This window comes from Nannobrachium achirus (assembly GCF_963921795.1).
Source record: "Nannobrachium achirus genome assembly, chromosome: 2".
Lineage (NCBI taxonomy): Eukaryota > Metazoa > Chordata > Actinopteri > Myctophiformes > Myctophidae > Nannobrachium > Nannobrachium achirus.
This window is the reverse complement of record NC_137811.1, coordinates 70,466,716-70,493,878: the sequence shown is the minus strand read 5'-3', so window position 1 is coordinate 70,493,878 and position 27,163 is coordinate 70,466,716. Positions and strand designations below refer to the sequence as shown.

Genomic DNA, 27,163 nt, shown 5'->3' with positions numbered 1-27,163 from the left:
GACTAACTTGCTAACCGATCGTGCTAATGGGACGCTGAGACCAGTGGCCGAACAGCCCAGTCCAAGACTAGTGGACTAGTTCTGGGCAGCTCCCAGATGCGACCGTGTGTGTGTGTGTGGCAGGACATTGCTGTAAAAAAATAAATAAAATAAAAACATTGTTCAGTCAACTTTCCCAGGATTATATAATAATATTAAAATAATATTAAGACTTAATGAACAGAGTCATTCATATCAGACCTGGGTTAGTCTTATTGAAGCACTATAGCCTGAGGACAATGCTACAATGCTTCATTTGTGTACTTCATCACACGATGGCGTCGCTCGCCCCCGAAAATAGCACCTCTGTGAGCTCACAATGCGTGGCGGCAGGCACCGCCGTAAGGAGAAGTATAAGTCAGGCTCTGGAGGTTAAAGGTCAATCATTGGGTTAGCCCTGTACAGCCCTTGACCCCTGACCCCTTGCACACTTCAAAACAACAACTTTGGTTCTGATTAGGGATGGGACGATAAGCCATATTATCGTTTATCGCGATAAAAAAACACTCACAATAATCGTATCATGGAGATTTAAATTATCTTCCGTCATGCCCTGGGATCAATTCACCTTTTATTTGCCAAGCTGCATATCTGGTACCATTTAAACCCTGTAAAACGGAAGTGTAAATAACGTACTTGATACCGTTTTTTCCCCCACTCTCTACCAAATCTCTTTGCCAAAAAATAGCCGATCTACAAGCTCACAAAGCATTGCGTTGCGACTCGTATATTTTGATTATCGCAATATCGTAAATCGTGATTTCTTTGGTCACAATAATCGTGATATGAAACTTTCATATCGTCCCATCCCTGGTTCTGATCGGCCCTGACATTTCTTCATACAAGTATATTTATTAGAAAAAAAGGTCCAAAGACTTCCTCTACTCTGATCACCCGGCAGTTTGGTTTGTTTGATAACAGTGGATTCTGATGTGGGACAGATAGGAACCCGACCCTGAGCCCTTTGGAAAGAAACGGGCAAAAAGATTTGTAAAACAATTCGATGCAGTATAATACACCCCCCCACCCCCACCCCCCACCCCGTTCAGTCAGTCTCAATGGAATGCCCCGCAAAAAACAAACAGCACTCGATGTCTGCATACTCAAACCGAATAAAAAAAAAAGAACTTCTTCCAACTATCTCCTGTCTCGCCAACAGTACAGTATTGCTCACACGCGAGCAGATCGTTTACAGTTTAGCAGAATTTACAGTGACGCGGTTTGCTGGTATGAAATCGGGGGCGGCCTTCTTGTGACATGTAATAACACATCCAGACAGTAGGTGGTGCTGTTTGTCCTTAGCAGGGCAGAGGAGAGGAGCCAGCTCTTTTACAAGTGAGACTACAGTCAAGTTTACAGTACATCAGAAATAACATACTTCCTAATGTTGTTCCGCGTTCAAGCAGAACTCTACTGGCAATACAGAAATCTACACATCTAATCTCATTCCATAAGATTACATAAGGATTCAAGTTCTTCATTCTCGGTCCGACTCTGTCAGTACGTTAATGAATGTATCGGTTAGACAGAGACAAACACTCAAAGAGACTTTACAATAACATACGCTGTGCCTTCGAACAACATCTCAGGGCTAACATATGGTATATTAGGATAGGAGGGCTCATAACTTATCACATACACGGCCTGAAAAATAGAACGAAGGCAAGGGTGCCTTGTGCCGATTGGTCAGCTGCCATATCTCCTGAACTGGCACCAGGAGGAGCCACCGTGCAACTGAAGAAACTCGTGTCAAACATGAAGTCCTAAACAAGGATGCTACAGATGGTTTGGTCAAAGTTATGCCAATGGCTGCAAAACGGCAAAACCACAGCACGGTGTCAATTTTGTTTCTTCGCTGGTGTAGTTCCTTTTTGACAGTAATGTTCATGTATTTCCTCAATCAAAGCGTTAATTAAATGCTGTTTTCTTTGTGAATAAATAAGGCTACGGGTATGTGATAAACAAATGATCCCCCGGCATTCATCGCTCCTCTCGGTATCCCAACGCGAGGGCCAGGCGTTATCGCCCGTACCCAAGGCTGAATGCCAAGGTGATGATGATGATCCACATTTATATTATAAGGACAGCTCATAACTTATCTTACATTAGGATAGCTCAAAAACATATCTTATATTATGATCATGGTCATAAGTCTCAGTCACAGGTTTTTACTAAAAACCAAAGCAAAGAGAGTCTAATTCTACCATCACTCCTATTGGAGGATGTGGTCGGTTGGAGGTTGGTGATTGGTGGATCCAGCTGTCAGTCAGGTTTTGGCGTTTGATGGTTGGTTGGTTGGTGAAGCATAACGGTCTGAAGAAGGCCATGTTTCAACTTGAAGTAGAAAAAGTTTAATTTTTCAACTCTCTGGATGAGGTCCTCAACCGGCTATTAACATATTGTGTTCATGAATATGTTCAGGATACTCAACTGCTCCTTGAATGCTTTGTGCAACCCATAGTCATAGAGTGTGTTTTATGTAGTCCATAGTCATTGAGAATATAGGGGACAGTAGTAGAGGTGTGATTATTCACAGTCTGTATCAGGCTAAAATATTCGAATCATGTGTCAAGATGTTTAGGATCTTTGATTGCATATCAAGATTCTAGGGGTGTAACAATCCATCCATCTGGATCCATCTATTGATTCAATGAGCAGTGATCCAATCTAATTGATGCAAAGCAAAACAATTCATACAAATTTAAATTGATTAAAAAGTGTATTTCTAAACCGGTTTTTAATCTGGTAAAAGACATCGTTTCGGAATTTAAATCCAAAAGCGTCTCTAAGAAAACTGGTTTTTAATGTATTAATGTCCTGACAGTGATTTAATTAGCTAGATAATCATTAAATGTATAATACAATTCGCTTGCTACTCTGTGAAGTAATGTAAATGTGACAAGATTGCGTTACCTGGGCATAAGATGTCGTCTCATATATCAAGCATAACACAACTAAAGTGAAACTAATGGTGATCGCTTTTTCATCCCAATAATCGACAAAGTATTATTATCATGATGGAGTTGGTAATTCACACTCCCAGGACTCGAGATAAGTATCAAATAACCTTCAGAATGTGAAATGCACACCCCTAGTATGTACTATATGTTTTACATAGCCATGGAGTATGTACTCTGGTATGTACTATGTAGTCCACAGTCACTGAGCATATACTATAATGTAGTCCACAGTCATGGAGCATGTAGTGTGTGTGTAGCATGCAGTGTCTGGATTCAAACACAACCAGGGTTTCCACAGAGCTGAGTTGAAGGTGATTTCAGCTGAAAAATGAACCCGTTTCCATCGAAGCGTTTCTCCGCTCTGAGATGGGAGGGGCCAGCGTTAACTGGGCGTGGTCCCCGCTTCAGGCTCCGCCTCCCGACTCTCCGGCCCAAACTCGGACTCCTCTGGGATGTCCTGCAGGTCTGAATGAAAGCATGGAAACAATGTTAATGTGACGCCAATGAAACAGGTTACATATTATGAGCAACCATGTTGGACTGATGTTTTATGATTTCATCAAGGATTATATATTATGCGAGGCTGATATTGGGGTGGAACTGTTTGATGAGATCTGGAGCGAGGGGTTGAAGAGAATCCACCCAGATTGCAGCTTGTCTAGTTCAAAGTTATGCACAGATTACATTACTCTAAGTTTAAAATTAATAAAATGTATCCAACAGTTTCGGATACTTGTGACAGATGCAACATCTCCAAAGGGCACGCTGGAGATCTGGTCGTGCCCAAGGATTGCTTCATTCTGTCAAAGTACTTTTTGCTTGATACAGCAGAGTATACCATATTCATGTTGAACCTGAGTCAGGACAGTTTGGCAACATTGAAATATATCTGAGGTCCCACCACGGGTCATCTCGACTCTGTGTGACACTAGTAGTGAAAGAATGTGAACATGCACATCCAGCTTCTTGTTTGTGCCCCAGGATGACGGATGTACAGGTTATGTAGAAATGTGTTGTAATTGTAGCAATCAATGTTCCACTTTGAGTGATCCACTTTTTAATAACTTTACATATGTCCAACTTTTGTATGATGGGTCAATTCCTCATATTTTATATAGCCTATATTCTGGTCTGGTGTTTGTCTTGTTGTGTATTGTTTGTAGTGTCATCTATAAAAAAACTATATCAAAAAAATATATTAAAACATTCATTTACATACCTCTGGGGCTGTCAGAGCGAGGGGAGACCTTCACCACCTCAGGCTCCTCCTCCTCTTCATCGCTGCCTTCCAGAACGCCGTCCAATTGGTCCACAGGGTCCTGGCTGGCCAATGGGGCGGTGAGGCGGGGCTCTGCGTCTCCACTGTCTCTCCTCTTCGCAACCTGATTCAGAGAGGACAACACACAAATGAATACATGGATACGGATCCATACGGATGGAAACACTGGATACGCAACTGATCTCGCACGCACGCACGCACGCACGGTAATCTATTTAAGTAGATTTTTATTAACTATTTATACGTTTATTTTCTGGAAAAAAAGCCATAAAAGCCAAGTCATAAAAGACAAATGTAGCAAATTAGGCCTACATTGATTACAAATTGTCTCATTGACGTTAATAGAAATGGAAAGCCAAGCCATAAAAAATGCACATTGCACTTGTCTTTTCATACGTTATGTGGAAATAAAGCAAATAAAATAGAGAAGTTATCAAGTAATGTTGTCATTTTATCAACTGGCCCGTGGCCCCTTGACATTATTGTAATGTGGCCACAGGTTCAGCTATTTGAGTATCCCTGCCCCAGGGATCTCGGACGAACAGTCTAACACCCTACTAGATCTCACCTCCTCCGCGTCTCCGTTGCTCCCTCTGTTCCCCCTGCGTCTCCTCCTCTTGCCTCCTCCTCCTCCTCCTCCTCCTCCACCACCCGGCTGCACCTCCTCTTTGACCTGCTGCTGCTGCTGCTGCTGCTGCTCCTTCTGCCGCTGCTGCTCCTGCTGCTGACGGAGCCTCTCGCTCTCCCGGAGCCTCTCCACCTCCTCCTGCAAGAGAAACCAGGGTTATAAGACAAGTAAAACTAAGCTAAACTAAGCTTAACTTAAAATATACCCCATTTAGACCTGCGTCCGTGTCACTCTAGATTTTAACCACTTTGACCATTATTTTATGCTTTAAAGGTAGGGTAGGTGATTTCATTTAATTCATATAATAACAAAATGGGTATACGTATGTTCTGATAGTACTAGTAGTTACTATAGAGTGTTTGGTCCATATTTGGACTTCAGCCTCCTGTGAGGGGCCTTCCTCCAATCATGGTCGAGTAGGGGCCTCCTATTCTTTTCTTTTTGGAGCTGTGTGAAACACAGGCTCCCTATACGTGGCTGTGTGGGTCTGTCTGTCTGTGTGTCTGTGTGTATGTAGCCTGAACTTCCTAAACTTCGGCACGCTACTAGTCCCACAGTTTTGCCACCACACACTCGCGCCATATGTCAAATCGACCGGCTTACTCGGGAATGGTGGGCTAGTAACTTGCTAAGAGAAAGGTTCAATAGTTTAATTGATATTAATTTATTAGTGAATTAATTTTTCCCATTGACTTATAATGGGAATCGCAAAAACTCACATTCAATTATTTGTCTCTCGCAAACCATAGGGGCTACAGTTTCAAGACTTGGAGAGGAGGTTCATAATGATTTCAAGGATTAAATAAAAAATAATTGTGTCATTTGGCCTCATGGTGGCGCTATAACAGCCCAGTTTACGTTTTGGCCTATAACTGTTGAACCGTAGGTCGGAAAATTAAAATTATTTTTACCCTGGATTCCCTGGGTCAAGACGCATCTCCCGATATAGGCCACGCCCATTTGCGCCAGGATAGATTTTCCGCCATTTTGAATTTTCTCCAAAACACACTTTTTGTTCCTTTTCCTACATATTTTCTTCACATGTCTTAAAAACCGGTACACATGATCTATGAACCTATGCAATGAACATACTCAAGGGATATTGCGATAGTCCATTCCGTTCGTTCGTAACGGGCTTCCAAAGTTAGCGGGAGGGGCCCGTTTTGCAAACAATAGCCATAAATCACAAACAAAAGGTCCAGTCAACACTGAATTTCAACCACAGGTCGGGGGTGGCATACTCAACGAATCCCCAAAAGCATTTCCACTCTGCCTCATGGTGGCGCTATAACGGCCTACTTGTCTCGTAACTCTTGAACCGTAGGTCGAAAAATTAAAATTATTTTTTCCCTGGATTCCTTGGGTCAAGACGCATCTCCCCATATAGGCCACGCCCATTTGCGTCAGGATAGATTTTCCGCCATCTTGAATTTTCTCCAAAACACACTTTTTGCTCCTTTTCCTACATATTTTCGTCAAATGTCACAAAAATCGGTACACATGATCCTGGGTGACCAGAGAGGTGCCGTGCCGTTGAGTCTAGCCTGCCCTGAGCATCAACTGCAATACACACACACACACACACACACACACACACACACACACACACACACAACTCCACTTCACACGGGTGTGATTTTTCTTCTTTTTTTAACTTTAACATTTGTGCAAATCTTTGAATCTATCTTATTTTAAATATTTTGAGATGGGGTTGACATGGAAAAAGTTTGAGAACCACTGACATAGAAACATGCGTTTTTCAAAAAAAAAATCTTTTAGAAAAAAAGGATTTTAGAAGACATTTATAGAATCGGGTCAAAGATATTCAAAGACTTTCCTGGTCTAAATGGGCTTATACCAACCTGTAGGAGAGCCAGCTGTCCTCGGAGCATCACGCCGTCATTGGCCGCTACTCCTCCCAGCACCACTCCCCCCAGGCCCACTCCCGCCAGCCCCGCGTCCAGCCCAGAGTCCCGGGACACCGAGCGAGCCAGGCGGGGCGGGCCGCCGCCGGGCGTGTTGGCTGCGGTGGCGGAAGGGGCGGAGTTTAAGGCGGGGCCTGACCGTAGGCAGACGGACGCCAGGATGGAGTCCTGACGAATCACTGTAGCCTGGGGGAGGAGTTAATCATAACATTTATTATGTTATATTAAATGAATCACTGTAGCCTGGGGGAGGGGTTAATCATAACATTTATTATGTTATATTAAATGAATCACTGTAGCCTGGGGGAGGGGTTAATCATAACATTTATTATGTTATATTAAATGAATCACTGTAGCCTGGGGGAGGGGTTAATCATAACATTTATTATGTTATATTAAATGAATCACTGTAGCCTGGGGGAGGGGTTAATCATAACATTTATTATGTTATATTAAATGAATCACTGTAGTCTGGTGGAGGGGTTAATCATAACATTTATTATGTTATATTAAATGAATCACTGTAGCCTGGGGGAGGGGTTAATCATAACATTTATTATGTTATATTAAATGAATCACTGTAGCCTGGGGGAGGGGTTAATCATAACATTTATTATGTTGTACTAAACGCAGAGGACTGTAGGATTCAGATTGTTATTTTATTATGGTTGCTGAATTCAGATGCTTGCATTCTGATAAACATATGTATGTATTTGTATCATTCCCTTATGATGACTGTATTCAGGGTATTGTATTTTGATAAATCTTATTCAGAATATTGCATTCAGATGACTTGCTTTCTGTATACAGAATAGTGCATTCGGATTACTGTATTCAGGGTATTGCATTCATACTGCTATATTCAGTGTATTGTTTTCAGATGACTGTATTCATTAAGTGTATAATTTAGTTTAGTGATGGTGTAGAACAGACCTGCAGCGCATGGAGCTGGGTGCTCAGGTTGATCAGTCGGTGACAAACCTCCTGAAAGACACAGATCAATAAAACATGAGTACTTAAACACTGGTATATTTAGCATCATCTATTAGTATGTACCCTATCTATACAACAGGGGTCTTCAACGTTTTCAGGCCAAGGACTTAGCTGAGAGAGAGATGAAGCAGGGACCCCCAGATTCCATATAGTTTCACTGTTTGACAGCACAATCATCAGTGTATTTTGGATTCACGTCAATTTGTGTTACTGTCAATACTTAATAAACTTGACCTTTCACTCTGTGCTCTTTTTTCCCCCCTCTACACCAAACCTCTTTTCCGAAAATAGCTGATCTACAAGCCTACAACGCCTCTGCTATTTTTAGCTAAAGTTCTCAGAATATGGACTTTAGGGTTCAAGTGGTTATTATAAAAAAGGAGAAAAAAAGGTTTCTATCACACAAAGACTTTAACTCTGAGGACCCCCTAGAGGTACCGGACCCCCTGTTGAAGACCCCTGCTATACAACCAGTATGATAGTTCTTGCCCTGATGAAGACCGTAAGGTCGAAACATGTTGGTTTTATAAAATAAACTTTATGTTAACTTTAAGCTCCTCCCCTCCTGACTTCTGAGTGCTCAGATCTCCTCTTCCCTTTTTTATAATATCCAGAGAAAGTATGGAAGACAAACTGTCTTACTTTGGGGTTGTAAACCTCTAGACCAGTGATTCTCAAACAGATTTGATGGATTAGGCTGCGGACCCCCATTTGATAGGATTTCTTATATCTAGGACCCTAATCTACACTGTAAAATGCTGAGTGTTCATAGAAATCGTACACTCCATTTGATTCCTTGCAACATTTCTCACATTGAGAAGCAGCACTCTAGGATGACAACACGGAATTAGAAAGACGTCCCACCTGGTTCAGAGGTCTGTCTTGAACCTGGTGGTTCCCATTTCTGTCCTGCAGAGACAACAGACACACACACTTTGATCAGACAGCTTTACAGACTGGTGTTGTGCGTGCGTGCGTGGGTGTGTGTGTGTGCATGGTGGTAAATGGACTGTCAGGAAGTGTGTCTCCTCACTTTGGATGAAGAGCTGCCGTTGACCTCATAGCTGCTGTTGAGTGAGTCTCCATCTGGGTGACAGACAGACAGGAATATCAGTCCTGACATAACTGACAGTAATATATGCATGAACAGTTTCATATAATTGTATATAATACAGATACACGTGTGATTTAACATAACAGGCCTTATTGGCCTGTTATGGCCAATAAGGCCATGTTATATGCTGAACAAACTCCATGACTTTTGCCACACACACACACACACACACACACACACACACACACACACACACACACACACACACACACACACACACACACACACACACACACACACACACACACACACACACACACACACACACACACACACACACACACACGTGTATAAACTCACTGCTGACTGAAGCTCCTGTGTGGTTCTGGTTGCCGTTGGTTACAGAGGAGAGAAGCTCAATGTTGGACCCTAGTAACAACTCACTGAGTTTGTCAACTACAACACACAGACAGACAGACAGACAGACAGACAGACAGACAGACAGACAGACAGACAGACAGACAGACAGACAGACAGACAGACAGACAGAGAAGTACAAAGATGAAGAAAAGAGATAATTAGTTGGTTCAGTTCATGTTATGTCATTTAATTTGAGCGGTTTGTGTCTATATTATAATATGTGTACACAGTAAATGTTTGTTAATATGAATATGGTCCTGGCAAGGTGTCAGACCTGACAACACCAGTAGCTGTAGCTATCCATGACACTAGATAAACTATAAGGAATGCCTATCATTAGTATTACTGTAGTTCTAGATGCATTAGTGGTGTAACAACAGAAACATTTAACAGTAAGCAAATGACTTTTCCCAGGATAGCAGGGGAACTTGGGGAAGACTTCTGCATACTTTATATGCCAAGTGTCCTTGTCTTCAGAGTCATCCAATCATGTTCCTTTTCATTTTGGATTTAAAATGCAAAACAATGTGCTAAATATTGATGTTTCTGAACCAGAAACATGTCAGCATGTCTAGATGTGGACCATGTCGACTGATGTAAAGTACTCACAACTGAGTCCCACCCTGTGTGTGTGTGTGTGTGTGTGTGTGTGTGTGTGTGTGTGTGTGTGTGTGTGTGGTTACAGGATAACAGGCTTGGATGACTCCGAACACTAGTGCACATGGCTCATTAATAATTCATGAGTCTTCCCCTGCCATCCAAGGGACATTTCTTTGTCAAACTATTCGTCCCTCTCCTATGGATATAACAATGTGATGGGAACTATGAACATAAACTAATTTCACCCAAGTCTTTTCTTCTGTAAAACTGTGACGTAACAATAAAGCAGATTCTGATAAACATCATCACCTCCTTTACTTCCTACAATTTAGGCATTTAGCAGACACTCTTAATCCAGAGCGATTTACAATAAGCAAGGTAATACATCAATACATCAAAATCAATACATCAAACGCATAGAAATATCAATCTATACAAAATAACGTAGGTAGACCAAGCACCTGATCAGTAAAAAGATTTGTATAAAACCTATAAAATGCCAGCTTTCATGTCTGGTCATTGAGGTTAGGCGAGTGCTACGGTAAAGCCTTTTGCACACAGGCACGTTTATCCACACGGATAAAACTGACAATTTTTTTTTTAAAAGAAAACAATGATTCTCTACGACCTCATGCACACCGGATCCGAATTAGCCGTGCGACGAGTGGCTGCGGCCGTGCGTTTTTTTCTCGATCGAAACCAGTTCGATTCGTGCGTCTTGTCGCATGCGGTAAAAAAACTCATCACTCCTTTTATGACTCCTTTTGGGATCCGCAGCGCAGATTCCGCACAGCCTTGCACACCAAATCCAATGCGTTTTATTCATACAGCAAACGGAAGAAACGCAACTGTCCTGTGTGCAAAGGGCTTTAGTGCTATGGGCTTAGGTGTAGTCTGAAGAGGTGAGTCTTCAGGCCACGGCAGAAGCTAGGGAGTGAGTCTGTCGTTCTAAGTGCGACAGGGAGTTTATTCCACACTTTGGGGGCCTACCTTCTGTGATGGCCTCCTTGAGGAGACGCTCTCCTTGCACCGCCTGAGGAGTGTCAGCTCTGAACAGGTTCCTGTGATCCCCTCCTCCTCCTCCTCCTCCTCCTCCTCCTCCTCCTCCTCCTCCTCCTCCTCCACCTCCTCCCCCCACCCCGGAGGCCTCCACCAGGTCAGAGAACAGGGTGACCCTCTCCTGGAGGAGCTCCAGAACCTCACTGTCCTTCTGCTGGATGTCAGCTGGATGAGAGAGAGAGGAAGAAAGGGATGAGGGGAGGAGAAGGAGAGCAAGAGGAGGAGAGGAGAAGAGCAGAGGGTAAATTTATAACAGCTCCTCTCCTCCTTTCTCCTATTTTCTATTCCTCCAAAAAAGATATAGATTGCAGAGAGAGACAGAGAGAAAGACAGACAGACAGTACCTCTCAGTCTGCGTAGTAAGGCTTTGTCTTCCGTTTCTATCAGCGGAAACTCTTCTCTGGATGGACAGCTAGATAGACAGAAAGTGAGACAAACAAACAGATAGTGAGACCACTAGGTGGCGATATTGACATTAGTGGAGTGAGAACTAAATCACTAATGTCATCTCTGTAGCCATTAAACGAAACGGGTATTTCTTACATTGATGCTCCTACATATTATCATGCAAGCACCAGTTAAAGTTACTTTCCATCCCTCATATACTGTGCACAGTGCACATCCCATAACCCACACACTGCACATCATTTCGGAGCTCATATCTTTGAACGGGTAAGGGCTAGTCTAGAATAAATAATAAAGCTACACTAGAACTAGAATGTGTTGCTGAACTACTGGTGTGTATGTTGTCTGACCTGTGCACAGTCTGCTGGATGTGTTTCATCCAGGGTTAGGGTTAGGGTGTTGACTGACCTGTGCACGGTCTGCTGGATGCGTTTCATCCAGGGTTAGGGTTAGGGTTAGGGTGTTGACTGACCTGTGCACGGTCTGCTGGATGCGTTTCATCCAGGGTTAGGGTTAGGGTTAGGGTGTTGACTGACCTGTGCACAGTCTGCTGGATGCGTTTCATCCAGGGTTAGGGTTAGGGTGTTGACTGACCTGTGCACGGTCTGCTGGATGCGTTTCATCCAGGGTTAGGGTTAGGGTTAGGGTGTTGACTGACCTGTGCACGGTCTGCTGGATGCGTTTCATCCAGGGTTAGGGTTAGGGTTAGGGTGTTGACTGACCTGTGCACGGTCTGCTGGATGCGTTTCATCCAGGGTTAGGGTTAGGGTTAGGGTGTTGACTGACCTGTGCACAGTCTGCTGGATGCGTTTCATCCAGGGTTAGGGTTAGGGTTAGGGTGTTGACTGACCTGTGCACGGTCTGCTGGATGCGTTTCATCCAGGGTTAGGGTTAGGGTTAGGGTTAGGGTGTTGACTGACCTGTGCACGGTCTGCTGGATGCGTTTCATCCAGGCGTTCCGGTCGTCTTTGGAGGCGGCGTGAAGCTCGTACATCTCCGGAGGCGTGGAGTGACTGATCAGGAACATCCCTCGCTCCTGATTGGCTATGTCCCTAACGATCAGGTTGTTGAGCGACACCACCGCCGGCTTGTCCTGAGAGAGAAATGACAGCAGAGGAGAGAGGAGAAGAGGAGAGGATAAATTAGACATTAAACCCATTAACAGATGCTCTTATGCAGAGTGATGAGATCGGTGTAAATGGGCATGAACCCTGGTAGTCAGGGAATTTTAATAAAACCCTGGGAATAAATTCCTTACCAAACAATTTCTTCATCAATGTGTTCGTAAAGGTGTCTAGTAACATATCTAATAAAGATTGAAATTCAACATCCCTAGCAAAATGTTTGACAGCTAGGGTAATTCTGGGTCTCATTCACTTACTATACATTGTACTATAAGGGAAAAAATCACTCCCAAAAATATGCTTTAAGTAGCATGTTAGGGGTCTAACTAGGTGTTTTTAATTATTCTGAATCCATTGCAAGCATTTGTTTTGCACGAAAAACATTCATTGGGCCATCAGACGCAAAGAAACGATGGTTTAGTGATGAGTCATCACTTTTCATAAGGTGTATGGGGTCCATTTTTGGCCCAAGGAATGTTTTTCGTGCAAAACAAATGCTTGCAATGGATTCAGAATAATTAAAAACACCTAGTTAGACCCCTCACATGCTACTTAAAGCATATTTTTGAGAGTGATTTTTGCCCTTATAGTACAATGTATAGTAAGTGAATGAGACCCAGAATTACCCTAGCTGTCAAACATTTTGCTAGGGATGTTGAATTTCAATCTTTGTTAGATATGTTACTAGACACCTTTACGAACACATTGGTGAAGAAATTGTTTGGTAAGGAATTTATTCACAGATTTGACAGGTATTCTGCTAATTTTCCCTGACTATGGTAAAACAACAGCAACAGGGTAAATGAAGAAAAAAGAAAACAATGAAAAGATACAAAGAACCCAGGACTAGCAGGTAGGAGAGGAGAGGAGAGGAGAGGAGAGGAGAGGAGAGGAGTACTGACCAGTGAAGGGAAGACGTATTTCTGATCTTTCTCCTGAAGAAATACCAGGATGTCCGACATCAATAAAACCTGTACGTCTACACACACACACACACACACACACACACACACACACACACACACACACACACACACACACACACACACACACACACACACACACACACACACACACACACACACACACACACACACACACACACACACACACACACACACACACACAGAGAGAGAGAGAAGGAAAAGTAAATCTTTGGTTTGAATCCACCACGCACACCAATCTGGCAAGCCATTGTCAAAGAAAAGGGAAATAACACCGCCCTCTGTTTTGTTCCTTAGCACTACATTCTGTTCTTGAGAGATTACCGCGCGCACACACACACACACACACACACACACACACACACACACACGCACACACGCACACACGCACACACGCAGGCTAGGGATGTCACAGTGTGGGGAATTTCCCAACAAGTAATAAATGCATGTCAACAGCGGTAACACTGCATAGCCCACTTTAATTACTTTCAGTAATTCATTGTGCACTGGGCGTCCTGCATTAATATTGTCAACCAGTAGGTGTCCTTCTAGGCCTGCACTGCCTGGCAATGAGCCAGAAAAACAGAAACCAAACCTTAGCAAACTGATAAGACTTTAGGTAAAAAAAAATACAACAAGAAGATATAAAAGCCAGCAGCACTCGATAATGTCCTTTTCACTATTTCATTTTCTGCACTGAGACCAACAACGGACATGTTTCAGCTCAAACAGCCTTCATCTGCGTTGTTCACGACACAAACAGGAAGTAATTATAAGATTAATTGAGAACACATCGTCACTACAGGTAGGTGAAATCTGACACTGCTGTGTCCGCTGCAGCTAACAGCCCAGGTGCAGAGACAGAGACATACGAGTCACTTCTCTTCATAAAAAAACACTTCTATGAATATCTATTCTTCTTTTATAAAGCAGTATTTTAAGATGATGATTTTCTCCCCTGATTCCCCCTGTTCATCTTGACCCAAGTATTGATAACAAGCATGGGTGCCACATGAATTTATTTTTAGCCTATTAAAAGTAATAATAATAAAACAGCACACCACGTAACACCGGATACCATGACATCCCGCCCACCTGGAATTTTGTCATTTTAGGGTCAAGGCCACTTTGGTGTTGTCCATCTTTTTGAGGGCACAAAGGCCAAATGCCAGGGCAGGAAGGCCATCGAATAAAACAAGATTTTAGTCCATTGAAAGAATTTGTTGAATCTAAGGGTTAGGGATGATAACCTAATCTGCAGTGAAATGGATACATGATGGTATTTACAATCTGATCCATGCTCAGCCCTGCACCAATCAAAGGCAGTGGATTGATTTGAAGATGGGGACTCGTGGGGAGTTAAGATTTCAGAATTTCAACAAAGACACTGGTGTCTACATGACAAGAAAGAGACACCGGTGTCTACTGTCTACATCAGACCTGGGCACCAACGTGCGGCCCGGGGGCCCTTTGGTTCACTCTGACCGGCCCGTGTAGGGTTAAAGGCAAAATACAAAATAAACACATTTTCAAATGTTACCTCATGCATGGACTAAAGCTGCATTTCTTTTATTTTTATGTTTTTTATTCACGTACATATGGACGCAATGCGTACATCAGCACGTGTGTGTGATCATTGGATGTTGTCTCAATAACAAGCAGGTGGTCAGACTGGTCACACGCCAAGACCTTACCTTACCCATCAGAAATGGCTAGAGTGGCAAAAAAAAAAAAAAATTGATGCAGAATGCCGGGTTTTTAACAAAAATTGGAGTTGTGTGTTTAGTTTCCGGGGAGCACATCTTGCGCGGCCCGGCCCTCCACAATATTTTCTGTTGTTTATGTAGCCCCATGGAAAAAATAATTGCCCACCCCTGGTCTACATATTGACAAGAAAGCGACAGCGTGGGAGTCAGCTGGGACATTAAGTCATGCCATTGGTTTGAGGGACACAAGGCCAAACTGAGGGGCAACGCGGCCATGGCCTCCGTGAAATTGCTGCCCTGCCCTGCCACCCACACACCCACACCCACACACACACACACACACACACACACACGCAATACACTTACCTTTGAGGCGGTTGGAGTTCTGTGTCTTCCAGAGCAGCGTTCCCTCGTGGATGAGGTTCCTGCGGAGGAGTTCTCCTCCCCGGAACAGCCCTCCTCCCCGGACCTCCGCCTGCGCCCGGGGGTCCAGCCTGGAGCGAATCTCCTGCAGCCTCTGGGTCCTCTGCAGGTCCAGGACCTGCTGGTCCACACAGCTCAGCAGGTCCTTGAGGAGGACCAGGGAGGTGGAGAGGGACTGGATCTCCTCCTCGTTACCTAGGAGACACACACACACACACACACACACACACACACACACACACACACACACACACACACACACACAGTGTTAGCTCAGCAGGTCCTTGAGGAGGACCAGGGAGGTGGACAAGGACTGGATCTCCTCCTCGTTACCTAGGAGAGACCAGTGTTTCCAAAACAGTGGGTCGGAAGCCATTTTTATATGCCTTTTTTACATTTCATACATAATTTCAAAATAAAAAACAGACATTATTTTTCATTGTATTTCTGACAAGAACTGAAATCACGCATTTAAAAAACGGAAATAGTTAAAGGACAACTTTTGATTTCAGTGGGTGGGGGCATGCGCACAAGTACAATGTCTTTTTAGACACAATAAGCCGCCGATTACTATTTACAGTAACACTACTAGCCCCCTACTAGTAGATTGGCTTATTTTCCCTATTAAATCGCGCTTAACTTTAATTCCTAATATTTTCGTAAGTTTGGGCACACCAAATGTATCTTTTGGCTCTCGAGCTGAAAGGTTTGGGAAACGCCGAGTCAGACAGACAGACAGACAGACAGACACAGACAGACACACAGACAGACAGACAGGTACATACCCTTGGTGTTGTCCAGGATGCGTTGGATGAGGACGGGGTACTTGGTGATCCTCTGGGTGACCAATAGGATGCACTCCTGGACCCCATGACGCCGCAGCAGTGGACCCTTACTGACCCTCTGGAAGACAAAACAGAAATTTCATGAAGAAATCTCTCTTTTGGGTCTTGAGCTAAAGGTTTTGGGAACCACTGGTCTGGAAGACATAACAACCTGCTCACTGCTTCAACTGTCTCTTATCTCCATATTTTAACAGCGTGTTTTTCCGTAAATGTAACGCCCTATTTGATCATACTACAGCGTCACACAAAAAGCATCAAAAGTCGCAGATCTACAAGCTGGAAATGCGCGTTTTGGCACACGTTTTGAGCTTGTAGATCTGCTACTTTTGCCATTTTTTAAAGTTGAATCCTGAAAAGGCAACAGTTTTGGACATATGAGGTTTCCACCTGACAGAGACATCCATCATTCATTCATTCACTTTTCTTTCTTCTCTCTCTTTTTCTTTTTTCCTTTCGTTCCTTCCATTCATATATAGGTTCTCTCTTTCTCTCTCATCTTGAGTCTCCTTCTTGGCATTCTGTTCCATGAATAGTTTCATTATTCCTTTTTCAGAGAACTGAGCCTGTCTGACTTCAAACAGTGTGTGTGTGCACGTGCGTGTGAGTGTGTGTCTCCATTCTAAAGCATGTGAGATCTAACTGGTACCTCCTGACACCAACCCACCCAGACTCCTCTCCTCTATCACTCCCTCCTCTCCTCTCCTTAAGTTCGTTGCACACTGCTGCGTTTTTTAGGCCGAATATAGGAGCGAATATCGGAGCATGTAAATAAAAAAATCGACCTCACGTTATGTCAATCATGTTTCCAAAACGCAACGAAAAAACACAGCAGTTTGCAACCAGCTTTACTCCTCTCCTCTCATCTCCTCACTCACCCTTATGAAGTGCTGGAACCTCTTGTCTCGGGCCAGCAGTTCTTTGTAGAGTTTAACAGCTTTGGGATGTCGACTGCAGAACTCGGAGTAGGCTTTCCTCATGTCGTCTGCATGCTGACCTGAGAACTGCACGGGCAAAGTGGATGAAAGCAAGTTATTGATTGTGTGCAACAAGTTCAACAAATGTTGGACTACCTCCAAACAGACATGCAATCAATGGGGATCTGGGAAACACTGCTGCACTATAACGATTCATTAGTTGTATTCACCAGTAAGACCCCCTAATCGGGAGATAAGCGACCGTCAGGTCACAGCTTGATTTTAGGGCAAAATCTGTAGAAGCAGTGGCCAAAAATGTGTTTTAAAAAATCTGCCTGAAGGTGGCGCTAAATGGGACAGATCCATGTTGATGACATGAGTGTAGAGCAAGTGTGTATCGATTTGCGTGATTTTAGGGCAGAATTTGTAGGAGCAGCGTCCAAAAATGTGTTTGAAAAAATCCTCATGGTGGCGCTAGAAGAGGGCTATGTGAAAATCGATGGGTGGCGGTCGTGGTTTGGCAGGCAAGGAGTGTGAGTGCAAAATTGGGCATGGATCGGGGCAACGGTTGCGGAGATATGAGCAGGGCAAAAGTGTGACGGACAGACAGACGGATGGACAGACAGACAGCCGGTGGAGGTTTTGATAGTAATTACAGCATTACTTGCAGCATTACTCTCTGACCTTTGAACTTTCACACTTGAGCAGCTAATGTAATATATGAGTGTCAACAAAGTGACGTTCTTCCTGTGTTTAGCTCTGTCCCATTGCTTAGTGAGTTTCTCTAGTCTACAGGGTGAGAGTACAGCAGTGCTGAACCATGAACCTGTATTCAACCCATGAGCTGGTGACCCCACAGGCGTAATGCATCTTCGATCAAAGACTTAACGCTTCTTCTGGGTTATTCCCTTGACATGGGAGTGGATGAGGGTCAATGCATCCGTCTCTGACGCGACCGCGTTTTTCCCAATGACCCTGAGCGCAACGGTGGGGGCGCGGGGGGCTGCAAGGGTGATGACGACGAAAACAGAAATTTAAGCGCTGTCTAACCTTGTTTACACGGGCGGTGGGCAGGGACTACTGCTAAACTTCCTCATAGAGACTGCAGGTCTTTCTAGCATCACAGTGTTGCTGTGTTGCTAGGGAACGCCTGCTATATTCACACACTGCAACAGGAAATTAACCCTGACTATTTGTCTAACTGTTGTCCAAGTGTGAAACGGTCTATTCTTGTAATGCAATACGTATTCAAAACTGTTTCAACCCTCTGCCATTTTGCTTTAAATACAACATGACTATAATTATGTCCGACTTTAATTACGTACTATTATTTTCGTGTTGGCATATTTTGTTATATCCTATATCATAATGGACCACCGCGGACACAAAACCAGGGCCCCCGTGGATCGGGACTGTGACTTAAGTTGTCGCGAACTCTCTTTGTATTTAGATGTACTTTTTGACTATGTGTGTAATGGATTTTGATGTATTTACCTTTGAATTATATTGTCTTTTGCACTTTATTTTAACAGTTGGTTGGGAGTTGGTTGGGAGCCATATGGACAGAGGAAGTTGTCTCCTCGACAGACACTATAAATGTGACACTTCCCTTGCCCCCAGCATGCAAGGCTGATTGATGAAGGCTTAACGCCGAAACGCGTCCGTTTGTTGCAGCTCTGCAGCTCACCATGCCGACCTTAATATAAAATAAAAATGTGCCTTAAAAGGAGTGTTCCGTGAGTGCTGGTGTTGTCTTTGAGATGCCATGGCACCCCAAATCATAACTAACAGTGGAAACTTCCCACTGGACTTCAAACATGTTTCTCTTTTATAAATCTTTGTTTTGAGTGGTCTCGTATAATATTGTAATATTTTTAAATATGGACTTTTGATATTCATGGTCTCCCAGTCTGTGTATGGTTAAGTTATATATATATATATATATATATATATATATATATATATATATATAGTAGGGCATTCACGAATAGTGATTTTTAGTATTCAAATTATTCGACCTCAAAGTATTCAAATAGTCGATATTTTCGACTGCTATTTTCACAATATTTATCTGTGGAACCGAGTCACATTAATACCTACAATTCCAAGTGCTTGTCAGGGTGGGGGAACCTAAATCAAATATGTTTATTTTGGGGGTCACGGCCTAAAAAGGTTTGAGAAGCTCTGGTATAGAGCATTAACAAATTCATCCACCAGGGGCATTGACAACTCATTCTTATGACTTCCTATCTAGCCAAGTTTTATAAACTATATACGGTATTTAAATAAATAAATATATAAAAATAAATAAAAAATACGCGAATATTCGACTTTGGTGAACAACGTGGAATAGTGACTTTGATATTCGAATATTCGAATATTTGGTGAATGCCTAGTGTATGGTGAAGTTATCTACCTGTTGAGTGAGCAGGTCCCCCAGTCTGTGTATGGTGAAGTTATATAGATATAGATATCTCTACCTGTTGAGTGAGCAGATCTCCCAGTCTGTGTATGGTGAAGTTATTTATATACTGTATATATATATAGATATCTCTACCTGTTGAGTGAGCAGATCTCCCAGCCTGTGTATGGTGAAGTTATATTTATATAGATATCTCTACCTGTTGAGTGAGCAGGTCTCCCAGTCTGTGTATAGTGAAGTTATATATATATATAGATATAGATATCTCTACCTGTTGAGTGAGCAGGTCCCCCAGCCTGTGTATAGTGAAGTTATATATATATATATATATATATATAGATATCTCTACCTGTTGAGTGAGCAGATCTCCCAGTCTGTGTATAGTGAAGTTGTTGTGGCTCCCGGGGGCCAGGCCCTGGGTCCTGCGGGCCTGCAGTGTGGCCAGGAAGCGGGTGTGCAGCGCTAACAGCTGGTCCAGGCAGGGGAACATGGCGTGGACCACCCCCGGCTCCAGCAGCACCTCGTCCAGCATGCCCTGCCGGAACACCCCCTCCATGATCCTCAGGGTGCGCACGTGGTGGAACTCTGTCTGCAGGAACTCTGGAGAAACAATTACAATTTACAATTTAGGCATTTAGCAGACGCTCTTAATCTGGAGCGACTTACAATAAGCAGGGTAATATATCAATACAATAAGCAAGGTAAAACATCAATACAATAGCAAGGTAAAACATCAATACATCAAATGCATAGAAATGCCAATCTAGAAAAAAAAAAAAAAAAAGATGAGTCTTCAGTCCACGGTGGAAGCTAGGGAGTAAATGGTAAATGGTAAATGGTGCATTTATATAGCGCTTTTAATCCAAAGCGCTTTACATAGATTGTGCATTACATTCACCCATTCACACACACATTCATACACCGGTGGCGGAGGAAGCCATGCAAGGCACCAACCTACTCACCGGAGGCAATTAGGGGTTCAGAGTCTTGCCCAAGGACCCTTCGACATTAACTCAGGGGGAGCCCGGATTCGAACTGGGAACCCTACGGGATTTATACCCTTCGTGCTCTAATACCAGTTTCTCTACCCCTGAGCTATGCCGCCCCTGTGAGGGAGTGAATCTGTTGTTCTAACAGAGGCAGGGAGTTTATTCCACAGTTTGGGGGCCAGGAGGGCGAATTGTCTACGACGAGTGGATTTTTGTCCTGGGGTTTTTAGCGAGGGTTCTGTCATCATCCCTGTGTTAGCTGATCTGAGTGAACGGGTGGGGTTGCAGGGGTCGATCAGGATTTGGCATATAAACACGTTTATATGGTTAACCCATATTTACTGTTGTTGTCGGGGGGAAACCTTGTATGTCCAATACCGTTCCATTTGTGTTTACCATTTAAAAAAGGATTTAAAATAGTGAAAAGACGCTCTACTACAAGAACACAACGCCTCGCGGTTGTAGATCTGCGGTGTGCTTGTAGATCTGCTATTTTCACTAGTTTTGTGACAGTCTTGTGTGGTGGAGCAAGGCTTTACAAATGTGAGCATACAAATGTGAAACTTTGTGTGTGTGTGTGTGTGTGTGTGTGTGTGTGTGTGTGTGTGTGTGTGTGTGTGTGTGTGTGTGTTTACCATAGATGACATCCATGCGCTTGATGATGTCTTTGCGTTGCGTCTGTAGAAAGGAGGGCTCGACCACCATGCTCCAACTGTCCTTCTCCACGTCTCTGCCCTCCACCTCCAAGTCCTCCAACAGAGAGGCGTAGTACACCTCCCCTACACACACACACACACACACACACACACACACACACACACGTTAAAATATGTTGCGTTATATACATTAGAATGTACCAGAATATGGTCTCTGTCAAGTGTTGCTTTTCAGGATTCAAAACGTACAAGTATCAAAAGTAGCAGATCTACAAGCTCAAAAGATCTGCAACTTTCGATACTTTTGTGTGGCGCTGTAGTATGATCAATTAGGGTGTTTATTCACTAAATGAAAAAGAAAACAAAAAAGATCAAATATGGAGGCTTCTGCCTGGCAGAAACGATATACTAACGGACACGGCAAACTCACATTGTCCTAGTGATTGTGTTGTCATAGGGGTAAAATCTCAATATTTCGACGTCCCATTAGTTCGACAAAGGGTTAGGTTTTAGGCATGGTTTTACTGAGGTTAGGGTAAGGGTTTGGGTTAGGTTTAGGCATAGTAGCATTCACCTGGTTAGCATTCACCAGCGTCGAACAACTGGGACGTCGTACAAATGTGACGTACACGATGCTGTAGTAGTAATTGCTTTGCGCGTGTGAAATCTGTGATGTCATGAATGTCAGTGCATTGTTCTCTGCCATTTTCTCTGCGTGTGAAGATAAAAGTGTGTGTGTGTATGTGTGTGTGTGTGTGTGTGTGTGTGTGTGTGTGTGTGTGTGTGTGTGTGTGTGTGTGTGTGTGTGTGTGTGTGTGTGTGTGTGTGTGTGTGTGTGCGTTACCTTCGTCATTAATCGATTCCATAGACATGGATCTGTTTCTGAAGTTGAGAGAATCTGTTGACTGAGACAGAATCCTCCTCAAACCCAACGGAGAATCATCATTCAGATTACTGAGAGAGAGAGAGAGAGAGAGAGAGAGAGAGAGAGAGAGAGCGAGAGACTCATTATGTGTTATTATAGGCAAAAATCGTCAAAATAAATTTGAAACCAGACGAAAATAGCAGATAGCAGCCACAGTGCAGAGGATTATGAGTTGTTATTGCAATTTTTGTATTTGTCGCATAATTGGGCTTAAATGGTTAATAGCACCTGTGTTAACCACTACAAAAGAGAGAAGGCTTTCGGTGTGGTAGACCAATCAGACGGCTGCTGTGGACTCACCCAGCGATGTTATTGGTGGAGACGCTCTTGGAGAGAGAGAGACCGGAGCGAACCCGCCTCGACCCCAAGAGGGACGAGCGTAGACTGTCTGAGGGATAGATGGCCGAGCTAGGACGCTCCTTCATTGCAGGAGCTGAGAGAGAGAGAGAGAGAGAGAGAGAGAGAGGGAGAGAGAGACAGAGAGAGGGAGAGAGAGAGAGAGACAGAGAGAGGGAGAGGGAGAGGGAGGGAGAGAGAGACAGAGAGAGAGAGAGAGAGAGAGAGAGAGAGAGAGAGAGAGAGAGAGAGAGAGAGAGACAGAGAGAGGGAGAGGGAGAGGGAGGGAGGAGAGAGACAGAGACAGAGAGAGAGAGAGAGAGAGAGAGAGAGAGAGAGAGAGAGAGAGAGAGAGAGAGAGAGGGAGAGAGAGACAGAGAGAGGGAGAGAGAGAGAGAGACAGAGAGAGGGAGAGGGAGGGAGAGAGAGACAGAGAGAGGGAGAGAGAGAGAGAGACAGAGAGAGGGAGAGGGAGAGGGAGGGAGAGAGAGACAGAGAGAGAGAGAGAGAGAGAGAGAGAGAGAGAGAGAGAGAGAGAAAGAAGAGAGAGTACGTTCGTAAGAAAGACGAAACAGTAATTTAGACAAACAATCAAAATTACAATCCACTCCAATCGACCAATATGAATAACAACCAATGGAAGAAGAGGAGAGAGACAGACAGACAGACAGACAGACAGACAGACAGACAGACAGACAGACAGACAGACAGACAGACAGACTTACTCTTGTTCCTCAGTGACACATTCTGAAGTGCTGCGCTGTTCCTCACCAGAGACAACTTTTGTTGCTGTTTAGGACAGACAGACAGAAATACAAACAGTTAATAGAGACTCCTGATATTTAACATGGGTTAAATACACAGGGATCACTGAGGTATTGCTCAACTTAAGACAGATGGTAAAGTAGTTGTCTCGCGTATCCAGACATCTATTCCACAATCTCTGAATGCTATATAGAGTCTGGAACTACACCTCCTGAAAGCAGAGAACGGAAGCGGTCATCCGTTCGCCATTTCCGTTCCCCGTAAATATATTTTAATTTAAAATATCTTTACATTTTGTTTTAGAATTTCCATCTCTGGTAAGCAGCAACCAATAGACCGATTTCTCAGAGCGGCAACCATGACTGCGGTGTCAAGCGGCACCTGTGTGTGTGTGTGTGTGTGTGTGTGTGTGTGTGTGTGTGTGTATGTGCGCGCGCGCACGTCTGTGTGCCTGGAAAAAGGTCTATATATCGTCATTGTCGGGTGGAAACCTTGTATGTCCAAAACCTTCCTTTTTTGTTATTAATTAAAAGAAACTAATTTAAAATAGTGAAAACAGCAGATCTACAAGCACACAACACCTCGCGCCGCGAGGCGTTGTGTGCTTGTAGATCGTCTATTTTCACTACTTTTGGCCGACACTTTTGTATGATGAAGCAGGGCTTTATTTTATGAAAAAAACATACAAATGTGAAACTTGCGAGATACAAGCTTTCTGCCCGACAGTGACGATATGCTTAGATCTTTTTGATATATATACATTTTTGTATTTATATTAGGAATATGCACGCCTGTAATGAGCGAAGAGGGGAGGAGGCTTCACATCCGCTTCATCCTCTGATGGTTTTCAGAGCACGGAAGGATTTGGAAACTTTCGGAGACAACAGTCTAGCGTGCGAGACTAGAAGGGATGGGAGGTTTAAACGATTAACCGGTTACACAGGATATAAACCACTATCCGGTTAGGATGTAATGAGATCAGCTTTGCGACAGACAGAACACGCACTGTACGGTACGATGCCGTCGCTGTGTAAAAGGCCAAAGGCTTGTCGTATTCGCAGCAAAGTTAATTTGTATGAATACAGAGCAATCCACGGGTACACGTTTAATCCCTGTGGTACAGAGTTAACCACACGAAACCTAGCGACCGTATTGCTGGGACGAACATTCAGTGAAAATAGAAGATAGCAGATCTGACATTTTGGGTGAAGGTATTCGTTGTAGGGGTGGGCGATATGGTGATAAATATCGTTGAGACGATACATTGTCTCCACAATATGCCTTTTCAGAGATATCGTATAATCGTGATACAACTGAGGGAGCCTTATAAAAGAAATCCTGTTGAATTGTTAATACAGAGATTCATTTAAGAATTCATTTAAACCTGCATTTTGTTCTAAATCAGTTGTTCTCAAACTTTAAAATGTCAAGGTCTCTCCTTAACTCTGACAGTATACAAATGAAACCAAATGGACCATAACGGGTCCATTTGGTTTCATTTGTATACTGTCAGAGTTACATACTTGTAAGGGTCAATTTAGACCTCCCAAAACTATCTTTTTCCTTTAGTTTTTGTTACCTTGTAGGTTGTTGTACTGTTAAGTGACTTGAAAAATAACCATAAAAACCAACATGAAAAAGAATCATGATAAGATCGTGTATCGTGATACCACTTTGAAAAGTATTGTGATATTGTATTTTTCCATATCGCCCACCCCTAATTCGTTGTGTAGATAAGATGGGATAAAAGGAGGGGAACCAAGTACAGACTCCTGGAGGACCCCAGGTCATTGAGTCAACAGAGTTTGCAAGGGGAAATCAATCAAATTATTGAGAAATAAACCATTGGCTGATTAGGTCTTTATCACCTCTTAACACTTGGGGAGCCAAACTCGTTCAGGGACGAGTTAAGGCCACTAGGTGTCCCCCTGCCACAGGAAGTTATCTCGTCGACAGACGAGGCAACAAACAGTTAACTTTTTGAGACTGCAGCTGCCCTTTGCATGACCTGAGTCCATTACGTCACCCAGTCAGTGCAGGCAGCCCCTCTGTGGAAGACATCACGGAAGGACTTACATTGCTTTAGATTCTACTTTGAAACATAAGAACTTTATCCAGGAATGAGATGAAAACAGCCCCATGGAAGCAGAGAGCTGATTGTTTTTCACGGCGACACTTTACCGCGATTTTACCGCGATTTTGGATTTTAGTTTCGCGAGCGTTTGTAAACAAATGGATTATCCTCCTCAATCTTCTCTGGACACGCACGTGCACACGCACGAAGCTTGCGAGGCACGTCAAAACAAAGCGTAAGTCAATGGTGGCAGCAGCAACAGCTATAAATGTTATAAACCTTAGCAGCCCATGTGTTAAGAGGTTTATTTCTCTATAATGACCGGCTCCCTTTGATTATCCTGCTTATTACACGGCTACTTTAATGTAATACATTGACCCAAAAGTAACAACAATGCTATTTAGTTGGTTTTAAAAGGATTTCATTTCATAGTCGGTTCATTTATGGCAGGTGCGTCCAGTGTAACCTGGTCGGCTCGGAGTGTTGATGAAATAGAATCAATATTGTTACAGCATTGTCGAGCAATGTTTGGCTGTAAATTACATTGCGTGTTTGTTTGCATAGCTGCCATGTTGGATACGGCACAAAATCAAGTTAGGCAGATTGATATGAGCCAGGTGCTCTGAGTCTTTGATTAGACAGCGGTCTGTCATTGAGTTATTAAAAAATAACCGATAGATGAATTCAGCGACTGGAACAATCATCAGAATCAAGCATTATATTCAACCAAGCCATGTTATAAATACAGTGGAGTCCAGAGGTTAGACACAGCTTCTCATCTTCACGACACAACGATGAGATTCATGATAAAAAGACTTGTGAATGAATGTCTCACCCTCTGTTTCATCTTGGTGCAGTTGTCCAACGTGTCTCTGCAGCGGTTGTGTATGGTGACGTTACAGGCTGGAGAAACAGAAACACACACACAGACAGATTCATTTACATTAGTAATGGCATTATTATTATCATATTATACAACATGTAGTTCCGACAAAGCAATCAGATTGGTTCAAATAGCTCTCTAGTCATGATAATGAGCATTATGGAACAGGTCTCATCAAACACTTCAGGCGTGCCGATAATCATGATAACACACACCCTTTGCAAATCACAGGAATGATGTGTGTTGTGCTAAGGTGTTTTACAGCTGATCAACTGTCAGTCTGAGTCAGTAGAGGCTTATTGTCAGTATGTTTTAGACATTTCCCTGTCAGTCATAGTCTTATTGTCAGTATGTTTTAGACATTTCCCTGTCAGTCACTAGAGTCTTATTGTCAGTATGTTTTAGACATTTCCCTGTCAGTCAGTATGAGTCTTATTGTCAGTATGTTTTAGACATTTCCCTGTCAGTCATAGTCTTATTGTCAGTATGTTTTAGACATTTCCTAACAGCAGATCTGATGTCAGCCTGGAACACACAGCTGTCTTTGTTCCCATAACCGCCCTGAAATTAACACGCACGCACACACACACAGCATGTGGCATGTACTCTTAACACACACACAAGCACGCATGCGCACGCACACATACACCAACTGACTGAGGCACACCACAGCACATGGAACCACTCAACAACACTGCAGCTATTAAACTGACTGGTTCCTGTTTAGAACCACAGCGTACACACACACACACACACACACACACACACACACACACACACACACACACACACACA

General features: G+C 43.3%; 1 protein-coding gene across 1 annotated transcript in view; it reads right to left on the bottom strand.

Annotated features, from left to right (window-relative positions):
• Positions 1-3,197: 3,197 nt before the first annotated feature.
• LOC308300182 (rho guanine nucleotide exchange factor 2-like) overlaps positions 3,198-27,163 on the bottom strand; it is a gene marked incomplete at its 5' end in the record, with an annotated part of 94,135 nt that continues 70,169 nt past the window's right edge. Inside the window, 21 exons of the mRNA XM_080743984.1 lie at positions 3,198-3,464; positions 4,219-4,381; positions 4,847-4,969; positions 6,769-7,017; positions 7,765-7,815; positions 8,689-8,733; positions 8,858-8,910; positions 9,239-9,334; positions 10,889-11,122; positions 11,302-11,369; positions 12,283-12,455; positions 13,389-13,465; positions 15,503-15,754; positions 16,345-16,462; positions 17,280-17,405; positions 20,090-20,340; positions 21,365-21,508; positions 22,230-22,339; positions 22,611-22,743; positions 23,372-23,435; positions 26,321-26,388. Of these exons, the coding sequence (XP_080600110.1) occupies positions 3,382-3,464; positions 4,219-4,381; positions 4,847-4,969; positions 6,769-7,017; positions 7,765-7,815; positions 8,689-8,733; positions 8,858-8,910; positions 9,239-9,334; positions 10,889-11,122; positions 11,302-11,369; positions 12,283-12,455; positions 13,389-13,465; positions 15,503-15,754; positions 16,345-16,462; positions 17,280-17,405; positions 20,090-20,340; positions 21,365-21,508; positions 22,230-22,339; positions 22,611-22,743; positions 23,372-23,435; positions 26,321-26,388 (2,681 nt within the window). The 3' untranslated portion in view covers positions 3,198-3,381. The remainder of the gene's footprint in view (positions 3,465-4,218; positions 4,382-4,846; positions 4,970-6,768; positions 7,018-7,764; positions 7,816-8,688; positions 8,734-8,857; positions 8,911-9,238; positions 9,335-10,888; positions 11,123-11,301; positions 11,370-12,282; positions 12,456-13,388; positions 13,466-15,502; positions 15,755-16,344; positions 16,463-17,279; positions 17,406-20,089; positions 20,341-21,364; positions 21,509-22,229; positions 22,340-22,610; positions 22,744-23,371; positions 23,436-26,320; positions 26,389-27,163) is intronic.